The 11,632-nt window shown below is 55.9% G+C and overlaps 1 protein-coding gene across 1 annotated transcript; it reads left to right on the forward strand.

Annotated features, from left to right (window-relative positions):
* Positions 1 to 218: 218 nt before the first annotated feature.
* On the forward strand, positions 219 to 10,680 carry MPO (myeloperoxidase). Its single transcript, XM_003929107.4, has 14 exons — positions 219 to 304; positions 499 to 623; positions 745 to 838; positions 1,187 to 1,362; positions 1,599 to 1,722; positions 1,819 to 1,948; positions 2,034 to 2,240; positions 3,117 to 3,435; positions 5,228 to 5,388; positions 6,873 to 7,128; positions 7,630 to 7,800; positions 8,641 to 8,878; positions 9,656 to 9,870; positions 10,592 to 10,680. Exons 1-13 carry the CDS (start codon positions 234 to 236, stop codon positions 9,861 to 9,863), a joined length of 2,280 nt encoding a protein of 759 aa, XP_003929156.2. The 5' UTR covers positions 219 to 233; the 3' UTR covers positions 9,864 to 9,870; positions 10,592 to 10,680.
* The last annotated feature ends 952 nt before the right edge of the window (positions 10,681 to 11,632 follow it).

Below are 11,632 nucleotides of genomic sequence, written 5' to 3' on the forward strand. Positions count from 1 at the left end.
AATCCCAGCTACTCAGGAGGCTGAGGCAGGAGAATTACTTGAACCATTGCACAGCAGCCTGGGTGACAGAGCAAGATGACCTCTCAAAAACAAAACTAAACAAAACCAAAGGCTGGGGACAAGGCTGGTCCCTCCTTTCCTGCCCCTTCCCCCCATTTCAGGGGCCCCTCTGTGTGTACCTTCTAACCCCAGTGGGGGAGGAGAGAATTCAGTCTCCAGCATCAGACCTTCCTATGCCTCACCCCGCCCCCAGCTCAGAGAACATAAAAGCCCAGATTCAGCTAAGAGGAGTTGCCAATATCAGGTGAGCTGTGGAGGTAGGGTCCTTGGAGGCTGGATGACAGCAGCTGGCAAGGGGATAAGGGTGTATTGGGCCCCTCCTCAAGGAGGTCTCACTTCATCTGTAGACAGGGGCCTCTGGGGTGGGACTGGGGTGCAAAGGGGGATTGAGGAGCCCAGGAGAAGAGAGATGGGGGTTCCCTTCTTCCCTTTTCTCAGATGCACTGTGGACTCTGGGCCTTGCTGGGCTGGTGGTCTCGCTGCAGAGATGAAGCTGCTTCTGGCCCTAGCAGGGCTCCTGGCTGTTCTGGGCATGCCCCAGCCCTCTGAAGGTGCTGCTCCAGGTAACAGTTCCCAAGGTGGGAGAAGATGGGGTGGTCGTGTTCCAGCGCAGGTCTTCCTAGCTCTGGGGCCTGATGGGGACTCAGAGCCCATTCCTGACTTCGTGATCCCTGCTCTGGGCAGCTGTCCTAGGGGAGGTGGACACCTCGTTGGTGCTGAGCTGCATGGAGGAGGCCAAGCAGCTGGTGGACAGGGCTTACAAGGAGCGGCGGGAAAGGTAGGGTTCGAGGCACTGCTCAGCTCTGGGCAAGGCTGGCCCAGGCCTTTTGGAGAAGGAGCAGGCAGCAGGGAGTTGGAAGGTGGGAGAGGGGGCCTATGGGGACCCATGTGGACTCCCTTTCTTTCTATCTGTCTATCCCTGTCTCTGGATGGGAGAACAGCTTCAAAGCCATCCTGCCCGAAGCCTTGCCTCTGTCTGGACACCCAGGTCCATATCCTTTTTGTAAAGGGAAGCCTTCTTCCCACCCGTGGGCCTGTCTGCATGGTTCTGCATGTCTGCCCCTGGGCTGGGGCTCTGCTGAATGAGTGCACTCCTTCTCTGGCCCTCACTCCTTTCTCCAAACAGCATCAAGCAGAGGCTTCGCAGTGGCTCAGCCAGCCCCATGGAACTCCTATCCTACTTCAAGCAGCCAGTGGCAGCCACCAGGACTGCCGTGAGATCTGCTGACTACCTGCACGTGGCCCTAGGCCTGCTGGAGAGGAAGCTGCGGTCCCTGTGGCGGCGGTCGTTCAATGTCACTAGTACTGTAGCCTATCCCACCCCAGGGTCCACTAGTCACTCCTCCTAGAGACCCCAGCTGTCTTCCAGTGATCCCCTCAACCTCTTCCTCCAGGCAGCCAGTCTCAGGGGCATCCTAACATCCCCTCCACTTCAGACTGGGCCCCCTCGAGGGTCCCTAGGACTCCTCAGCCTCAGGTTGCCTGGGATAGGAAGTGAGGGGGCGTGGCTCCCCCAATCCTCTTTCCACCCGCGGCAGATGTGCTAACGCCCGCCCAGCTGAATTTGCTGTCCAAGTCAAGCGGCTGCGCTTACCAGGACGTGGGGGTGGCTTGCCCGGAGCGGGACGAATACCGCACCATCACCGGCATGTGCAACAACAGGTGCGGCGGCTGCGGTGGCGGCAGGACCCCGGGCTCGGGGAGGCGGCCTGGGTGCCGCGGGCCTGTCCGTGTCAGCGCTGTGTCCTCCCCTGGCAGACGCAGCCCCACGCTGGGGGCCTCCAACCGCGCCTTTGTGCGCTGGCTGCCCGCGGAGTACGAGGACGGCTTCTCGCTTCCCTATGGCTGGACGCCCGGGGTCAAGCGCAATGGCTTCCCGGTGCCCCTGGTGAGCGCCTGCGGGCAGAGGGGGCGAGGCCCGGCCATGGGGGGTGCACTGACCCAGGCCCCCCGCTGACCTCCGCGTCCCGCAGGCTCGCGAGGTCTCCAACGAGATCGTGCGCTTCCCCACGGAGCAGCTGACGCCGGACCAGGAGCGCTCCCTCATGTTCATGCAGTGGGGCCAGCTGTTGGACCACGACCTGGACTTCACTCCCGAGCCGGCCGCCCGGGCCTCCTTCCTCACTGGCGTCAACTGTGAGACCAGCTGCGTGCAGCAGCCGCCCTGCTTCCCGCTCAAGGTGGCCCTGCTTCCCGCCCCTGCTGGGTGGGGAGAGGGGAGAGTGTTTCTGGAAGAGGCCATCTCCCGTCTGTGCCCAGGTTTCCTTTCCCAGCCGCTGAAGAAGGCTGGCCCTGCCTCCCCCTGTCCACAGGCACGGGCTGCTCAGCTGGGACCTGTCACCCTCCTGCGCCTGGGCTCAGCCAGCTGGCGGTCAGGGCTGTCCATTTGCGCACTGCCCCTCCCAGTCCAAGGGAGAGAAGAGTGTTCATCCCTGGCTGACAGGAGCCTTGTTGGTGGACTTACTGGCTCTTCGTTAGGCTGGGAGAGAGTTCTGGGAGGAGGACCTTCCCGGGGCTCCCGAGCCTCCATGCTCAGTCCTGCTTCCTCCCCGCTGAGGGGGCAGCCCTCCAACCCCCATCGCACAGAAGGAGAGAGCCTGGGGGTCTGGGGGTGCTGTGGGACAGGGCTGGGAGTGGGCAGGGTGGTTGAGGCACTTGCTGAGCATGGAGGGAGGAGGACAGAAAGGAGAGAGAGAGAGAGAGCCTGAGAGAGGGAGAGAGACAGACAGGAGAATGCCAGGGCCGGAGGGAGAGCAGGTGCAGCAGAGAGAAGCAGAGAGAGACGGGCGACGCTTCAGCGAGGAGGGGCCGAGGTCTGGCAGTGCCCAGACCCAGGGGCTCCCCATGTTCCCAGTTCAGTGTTCTGTGTCCTCTTCATTAACGTTGCCCCGCAGAGGCTGCTGTGGTGGAGCCCCAGGCAGCGATCCTGTTGGGGCCTTCAGAGGCCTCTCTGCAGGTTGAGGGGACCACAGGTCCTGAGGGCAGGGGACAGCCACTTCTGCCTGGGCACCTTCCCTGCCCTCAGTGAGCCAGTCTAGCCTCTCGCTGTGCCTCAGATCCCGCCCAACGACCCCCGCATCAAGAACCAAGACGACTGCATCCCGTTCTTCCGTTCCTGCCCGGCCTGCACCAGCAGCAACATCACCATCCGCAACCAGATCAACGCGCTCACCTCCTTCGTGGACGCCAGCATGGTGTACGGCAGCGAGGAGCCCCTGGCCAGGGACCTGAGGAACAGGTCCAACCAGCTGGGGCTGCTGGAGGTCAACCAGCGCTTCCAAGACAATGGCCGGGCCCTGCTGCCCTTTGACAAGCTTCACGATGACCCCTGTCTCCTCACCAACCGCTCGGCGCGCATCCCCTGCTTCCTGGCAGGTCAGCTTTGGGGTGGGGACCGGGGTTGGCATAGGAGGTGTTCCCTGCTGGAGCCACAGTGAGCCCGTTTGTGAGCAGCTTGTGGGTCCGTACTTAGACTGTCCTCATCAGCCATTAAATATCAACTTCATGTTATTAATCCAGTTGCCTTGGTAACAAGTCAGATGGAGCCAGAAAGGCAGAAAAGCACACAACCTCTCCAACCCTAAGATGGAGACCCAAGGATGTCCGAGGAGCCGCTGTCCATCAGCCCATGGCTTTCTCTGTCTCTCCTTTCCCTTCTGGACTCTGGAAGAGGGGAGAGTTGAATCCCTCAGGGGCAGGGAACTAAAGAACAAACCGTGCTGTGGTGCCCTTGCCCTGTAGCACGACACTGTTCAGTGTGGTAGCCACTAGTTGTGTGTGGTGATTTTAATTTTAGTTATTTTAAATTAAATAAACCCAGTTTCTCAGTGGTGCTAGCCACGTTTCAAATGCTCAATTGTCTCACAGTCTAGTGGCTCCCCTGGTGGGCGGCACAGATGCAAAATATTTTCTTCATCTTGGAAGTTGTGTTGGACCGCACTGCTCCGAAATGTCCCCTCCTGTGTATCTTAGTGGTCCATGATAAGAGATGATGGGATTTTAGATTTAAACAACTGGCAGTTTTGGAGACACGATTGGGGCAGTGATGGCAGCCATGACCGGACATTTTCCGGTGTTTTGAAATGTAAGACCAATCGTGGACCTCAGACCTTGTCCCCTGGCCTCCCTCTGCCTCCTCCTGGTGGTTCCTGCTGGTCTCTCCCTGGCTGGAACCCTGGGAGGAGGATCAAGGTTGGACTTCTTGCAAGAGAGGCCCCACCTCTTCTGGGCTAGTTAGGCAAGGGCAGCCCTCCTTAGCCAGACTCAGCTGTCCCCAGCTTCGCTTGATGAGCTCCATGCCCCACGCCTGGGTCATTGTGACCTCTAGCTGCTCATAGACAGAGATGCTGCTCTCAGAGAATTTCCTTTCCACCAGCTTCTAGAGTTGACACTTCTAGTGTCCTGACCCTAGCCCTCTGGCCCTGTGAAGAAGGGCTGTGGGTGGACTAGGGGAACCAGGGAGCTTCTGCTTAGGGGTGTGGACTCCACACGTCTCGTGTCCTAGCCCCCTCCCTTGGAGCAGGCCTCACCATTGGCATGTAGTAAAGGGCAGGCTGACAACTCTGTTCAAATGGTAGTGACTTTCTGGATTCCAGTGTTGAGAAGGAGCCTGAGGTTGTATCCAATTTTAGCGTAAAAGAGTGCTGTGATCCCTGGCTGTGTCTGACATGGCATTATCACAGGCTGCGCCACTGTACATACTTCTTCTCAGGCACTCCTTGGAATCAAGAGAATCAATTAACCAAGCAGTGTTCATAAGTCTCATACTTTGCACCAGGCACTGTGTTAAGCCTCATGTATCCACGTGTGTGCTAGGAGGGAGGGTAAAATATAAAAAGGCACAAGCCTTAATCCTTGCGCCCAAAGAGCTCCCAGTTTCAGGTACAGGAAAGAGGCAAGTCGTGTGTTGGAAGTGATGCCCATCAAATGAGCATCCCCAACCAGCAGCACCCCTGCACTGAGGCAGAAGCTATTATTGTACTGGGGCACTGGGGCATCAGAGCAGGCCTCCCAGAAGAGTATAAATTGAGGATGATATGAAAAGATGGATGGGGAGGAGGGGCAGGTAGGAGGCATTTCAGGCCTTGGCTGGGGAGGGAGTTTTAGTGGAGCAAATCTTTGCTAGGATGGAGGTCTTAGGAATGACAGTAGCTTTTGCTTCCCTAAGGGGACACCCGTTCCAGTGAGATGCCTGAGCTCACCTCCATGCACACCCTCTTACTTCGGGAGCACAACCGGCTGGCCACAGAGCTCAAGCGCCTGAACCCCAGGTGGGATGGAGAGAGGCTCTACCAGGAAGCCCGGAAGATCGTGGGGGCCATGGTCCAGGTAGGCCGTCTTGAGCATCGGGCACGCGGGGTCCAGATGTGCCCCTGCAACATACTAGTGACCTTGGACGTGTTCCTAACCCTCCTGAGCCTTGCCTTCTTCATCTATGGGTCTGTAAGAATTACAGGACGTATATGAAAACACCTTTCAGATACTAAGTGCTTGACAAAGGCTCCTTCCCTTCCCTCTCCTTTTTCCCAGGTTTGCTCTCACAGTCTTTTTCCTGCGGGAAAGAAGACTGTGAGATATTTTCACATGGTCTTGTGGTGCTGGGAGGGTTGACTGTTTGGTTCAGTGCCTGGCGTGTACTAGCTGTTCAGTAAATGCTTCTTTCCTCCATCTCACTGTTGCTCTTAGCTCCTTTACCCACTCCCCTCTTCTTTTTAAAATTAAAAGAAGCCCGTTGCCCAGGCTGGAGTGCAGTGGCACGATCTTGGCTCACTGCAATCTCCACCTTTCAGCCTCAAGCCATCCTCCCACCTCAGCCTCCTGAGTAGCTGGGATTACAGGTGCGTGCCACCACGCCCAGCTAATTTTTGTATTTTTTGTAGAGACGGGGTTTCTCCATGTTGCCCAAGGTAGTCTCAAACTCCTGAGCTCAAATGGTCCACTTGCCTGGGCCTCCCAAAGTGCTGGAATTACAGGCGTGAGTCACTGCGTCTGGCCCACTCACGGCTTCTTTTTGATTCTGTCATAACCCACCCAACCTCCTTAGCTTCACTTTCCCCTGCGGCAACGTTCTTGGTTCTGTCTCTCAGCTTCTGGTGCTTCATTGCCCAGACGCAGACACACACAAACACACACACACACACACACACACACACACACACACACACACTCCCAGATTCTGGAGGAGAGGTTCAGGAGCTTAGGGTGAGTTTTTGATTTGCACTAAGAGCTCAAGTGAGATTCATTTACACTCTGAAAGAACTTCTAGAATCTGGAATCTAGAGTGAGACTGTTCCACGTCTTCCCTTTTCACTGGGGAGAATCACGTCAGAATGGCCCTTTGATCCTTCCTGTCTCCCTGCTTTCCACAAGCCTATACTGAGCCCTATTGCGGGCCGGGCACGTGGTGGGCACTGTGAAGAATTTCAACAACTTCAATTCCCCTTGCCCTCAAGGACTATAAGATAGTTACAGAAATGAGACGTTAATAACTTGAGGACAAGGAAGTTATCACAATGACTAATAAAGCGATTTGCTATTTAGTCCTCTAAGGCAGAGGGCAATATAATTATCCTTCATGTATATTTGAGGAACTCAGGCTTAGAGAGGTTAATGATTGGTCCGAGGTCACCCAGCCAGCAAGCAGTCGAGCTCTGTTTATGCCTCTCGGTGCCACTCTGTTTGGCCCAGGACTGGTATTGTGGGAGACAGTTCCCTGACCATAGAGGGATGGGAGGGGTCCCTCAAGCCATTAACAGGCAGAGACTCTGCAGGGAGGAGTAGGTGGAGAGGCATTCCAAATAACTTGTCTTTAGATCATCACTTACCGGGACTACCTGCCCCTGGTGCTGGGGCCAGAGGCCATGAGGAAGTACTTGCCCAGCTATCGTTCCTACAATGACTCAGTGGACCCACGCATCGCCAACGTTTTCACCAATGCCTTCCGCTACGGCCACACCCTCATCCAACCCTTCATGTTCCGCCTGGACAATCGGTACCAGCCAATGGAACCCAACCCCAGAGTCCCACTTAGCAGGGTCTTTTTTGCCTCCTGGAGGGTGGTACTGGAAGGTAAGCATGACCTAGGCCAGGAGTGAGTGGGCTGGCAGTGAAGGGTGGGGTGGGGGTCACCTAGGAAGGTCACCTTTAGGGAGCTAGGATGGGGAGTGATCTGCTCTCCTCTCATCCTGGAGATGTGTTCTGACTGTCCAGCCTTAGTTCCCCTGACTCTGCTTCCATATGTGATAATAAAGAGTAGGGGTGTGGATGGCTCTCTGAGGGAACTGGCTACTTCTTATGCGCTGTGGCTTGTTGTGACCCAGGAGGCCAGGGCCTGGAAGCATCTCAATCTTGCAAGTCTAAATGGCATAATCTCCTGAGACCTATATGCCCCTGGGGTCATGTAGTCACCAGTGAGGACCTGCTCACTGGCACCACCTTGGCACCAGACTCTACATGTGCCCAGCCCTCTTCTTGAATCCTCCTGGCCCTACCTAGACTTGTCCCTGACTCCAATCTGAGCTCTGATACTGAGCCAGATACTTCCCCTGACCTGGCTCCTCTGGTCCCCAGGTGGCATTGACCCCATCCTCCGGGGCCTCATGGCCACCCCTGCCAAGCTGAATCGTCAGAACCAAATTGCAGTGGATGAGATCCGGGAGCGATTGTTTGAGCAGGTCATGAGGATTGGGCTGGACCTGCCCGCTCTGAACCTGCAGCGCAGCAGGGACCACGGCCTCCCAGGTGAGAGGCTGCAGGGGTCTCCCCAACACTCCCCTCCCCCTAGCTGTCTCCCAGGTGGCCCATAGCTCCCCTTCCCACTCTAAGTCCCCTGACCTCTCCAAAGCATATTAGAGGCACTTTGCTCTCAGGAAATAGTCTGAGGCCAGCCCCTGCCTTTCCCTGGACCCATCTGATCAGTTTCCTGTTCCTCTCAGCCTCCTTTGCATGCTGTAATTTTCATCCTAAGGGCATCATCATCATAACAATAACTCACTGTCTGAAAATCTGTCTCTGTCATCATTTCATTTTGCTTCATTGTGCGTGAACTCTGGGAGAAGAGATTATTGTTGCCTCCTTTTTACTGATGAGGAAGCTGAGGCTTGATGAGATTCAGAATCTGGCCGGGCTCTCTAGCCAAGTCAGTGGAAAAGCTGAAATTTGAAGTCAGATCAGCCTAACCCTAAAGCCTAAACCCCATGTGGCTCAGGCTCCTAGACACATTTCACCTCTCAGGGGTCAGAGATAGACACTTTGGTTTGCTCTGGAGGGGGACAAGGAGATGTCCCTGTTCTTGGACCTGGCAGGAACTGTGGCAGTTTAGGGTTTGCCTTATGGTAGGAGGGCAAGGGAAAGACAGAGAGGGTCCCAGAGAGGCCCAGTTGTGCCCCTTGGTCTGAGCCAAAGGTTCAGGATTCCCTGAGGTGAGGTTCTTCCCTCTCCTTCTATGACCTTGGTTGTGTTGGGAAGGTGGGTTTTCTGGGCTGTTGGCAGATATATGAATCTTCCCTGCTGTCTCCAGTGACCTCCCCACCTTGAAGCAGAGGGACCTGCCCACAGCCACCTGTCCCCTCTCCCATGCAGGGTACAATGCCTGGAGGCGCTTCTGTGGGCTCCCGGAGCCCAACACGGTGGGCGAGCTGGGCACAGTGCTGAAGAACCTGAGTTTGGCGAGGAAACTGATGGCGCTGTATGGCACACCCAACAACATCGACATCTGGATAGGCGGCGTGGCCGAACCCCTGGAGCCCAAGGGCCGAGTGGGCCGGCTCCTTGCCTGCATCATTGGCACCCAGTTCAGGAAGCTCCGGGATGGCGATCGGTAAGGAGGGGCGGGGACGGGGGCTGTTGGGTGGCTGTGGGCCTATCCCTCACTCTCTTGGAGCCCACATTTCCTCCTGTCAGGTGAAGGACTGGAAGGAGTCAGTGATCTTCCAGTGTGTTCCCGGAAGCCTCCAGATGCCCTGGAGTGCCCCTAATGTGCCCTGAACCTGTTGGGGGTGCAGCAAGAACAGACCTGGACCCCTGGTTGTAGGCAGATAGAAAAAGGGAGGCAGGCAGAAAAATGCCACCCTTAGATACTTCTTCCTGTGGGTTTCACTGTGTAACTGTGGGGGTGACAGTCGCGCGTGGGCAGTCCCTTCCCAGCTTCCCCACAGCCTCCCTTCGTGTCGTATTGTCATGGTCCTGACATCTTCATGTCTATCTAGTTCTTGCTTAGCCTGTATTGCACCTTTGGGAAAATTAGAAAAAGGTTCCCCGCCTCTGGGTGGACAAATTATAAACCACCCCCAAGATTCTCTCCCACTCCTGTGGATGCAGCCCCTGGCCAGGGCACAGAGCCTCAGGAGTTCGTGTGCGCCCGGGTCCCCCTCCAGCATGGTGCCCTGGAGGCCGCCAGGCTAGGGAAAGGGAAAGGCAGCTGTGTTTTACTCTGCACTACGAGTAGATCGTCACTACTGTGAAAGTCCCTGGGCTGTCCAAGGGATGGGACCCTCCCGTGCTGCCTTCTTATATCCAGTGAGCAGAACAAGCCCACTGATGCCCTGCCAGCACTGAATATCCTCGGGTGCAGAGTCCATGGGTGTCCCCCATGCAGGTTTTGGTGGGAGAACGAGGGTGTGTTCAGCATGCAGCAGCGACAGGCCCTGGCCCAGATCTCCTTGCCTCGGATCATCTGTGACAACACAGGCATCACCACCGTGTCTAAGAACAACATCTTCATGTCCAACAAACATCCCCGGGACTTTGTCAACTGCAGTACACTCCCGGCATTGAACCTGACTTCCTGGAGGCAACCCTCCTAGAGGCTAGGTAAGGGGGTGCAGCAGTGAGGGGTATATCTGGGCTGGCCAGTCAGAACCACAGAGATCTCTATGCCCTGGATGAGCCCAGCCCTGTTCTGGGTGCAGCTGAGTGACTAGATGTTCATTTGTGTGCTCATGTGCATGCGAAGTATATAAATTGGCATTTCATATGTGTGTGTTGTCTGAACATGGGAAGTGTTTCAGGGACTCTGTGTATGTGCCATTTATGTGAGTGTGTGTTTGTGCCGATAAAAATACCGGGTGTGTGGAAGGTAGCAGAGCAGACTGGTGAGGAGCGCAGCTCAGGAACTAGACTGCCTGAGTTCTAATCCTGGCTCTGTGGCTTGCTAGCTATAGGCAAATTACTTACTAGCTATGTACAAATCACTACTTTGAGCAAATTACTAACCGTCATTAAACAAGAGTTTTCTTCCTTGTAAATTACATCTGTCATGGTTTCTTGGAGGGCCCACTTGCATCCTCTGGTTCTTCATTTGTTGAGCACCTACTGTATGCAAGGCACTGTGCTAGGCATGAGAAGCATATAGAGGCAAGAAAGAGATACCAAGATCCTGTCTGTGTCCTGGTTAGCCGAGCTGGACGGTGATTCCCTGGTGGGATGAGCCAGCTGCGGCTGGGCTGTATGGTTGACTTACGGGCCCAGCCAGTCAGGCTCAGGCCATGGCTCCCCTTTTTCTTTCTCACCTTGATTTCTTGCTTATTCACAGGAGTCCTCCTGAGGAGGAACTGAGCCCATTGGCCTTTCTGCAGCATTTATTTGCCAATGTTTATGATAATAAAGGCACCTCCAACGGGACCTCCACTCCGTCTGTGTCCGCCCTATGTTTCTGAACTGAGGGTGAGGATGTTGGCGAGTTTTCCTTTGAGATTCGTATGTGGAGGGCAGTCAGCTCTTGGAAGCCTGGGGGCCAGGGCACGTGGTGCAGACCCTCCTTCTCTGCCCCTGACACCCTGCAGGGAACTGTGGTCACCAAGCCCTCATGTTGGTTCATTGCTCTAGCAAATGTGTGCTATGGTCACTCTGTGCCAGGCCTGTGCCAGGGGCTGGGAAGTGGAGGGGACAAAATGCTGTGTGGCAGGAGAGGAAGTGTGGAGAGCTGGTAAGGAGGCAGGCCCTCCCACGACCAGAGGGACCTCTGCCTCCTGCATCCCCGCAGCCTGGCCCGGGGGCTCAGAAGCCCTCAGGACAGTAGCCTCCTTCTCACTCAGCTGCACGTGGCCCCCAGAGCAGCAAGAGCAGATGGCTGGGCCCAGAGGACAGGGCCAGCACTGAGGGAGGGAAGGAGTGTACTTCTCTAGCAGTCTTGCCTGGATCTTGAACCCTGCATCTGACTGGCAGACTCCCTCCTTCTCCCCCTTCCTTCTTCTCACATAGAGGGGTGAAGGGACTCATCCGAGGCCTGGAGGGAGTGGGTGGCAGTGCCAGGCTGCAGCGGAGGTCATCTGGCTCCTGGGCTTTTCCCACAGGATGATTGAGTGTCCCCCACTCCCACCCCACCAGTCGGGGAATCCGCAGACCCTGGCTGGGCTAATCTTTCCCAAGGGGTCAGTTTAAAGAAGAACATATGAATATGTGTTGTGTAGAAGCTCAAGGAATGTTCTGGAAGTGCCCCTTCAGAGGCATCACAGGATCCAAGAACCACCCTAGAATAAGAGGGCTTTTCTCCAAAGGGCCACTGGAAGGGATATTAGCTTGAGCCCTGGGGGACACATGCTTGGTTTTCCTTCCTGTTTTATCTCTTGGACCG

The sequence above is a fragment of the Saimiri boliviensis genome, chromosome 17 (genome assembly GCF_048565385.1).
Source record: "Saimiri boliviensis isolate mSaiBol1 chromosome 17, mSaiBol1.pri, whole genome shotgun sequence".
Classification (NCBI taxonomy): Eukaryota; Metazoa; Chordata; class Mammalia; order Primates; family Cebidae; genus Saimiri; species Saimiri boliviensis.

Bases quoted from the DNA above. Each gene is read 5' to 3' on its own strand.
- MPO (XM_003929107.4), top strand. From the start codon at position 234: ATGCCTCACCCCGCCCCCAGCTCAGAGAACATAAAAGCCCAGATTCAG. The intron at 1,723-1,818 runs GTGCGGCGGCTG...CTCCCCTGGCAG, and splicing joins ACCGGCATGTGCAACAACAG to ACGCAGCCCCACGCTGGGGG. The intron at 5,389-6,872 runs GTAGGCCGTCTT...ACTTGTCTTTAG, and splicing joins TCGTGGGGGCCATGGTCCAG to ATCATCACTTACCGGGACTA.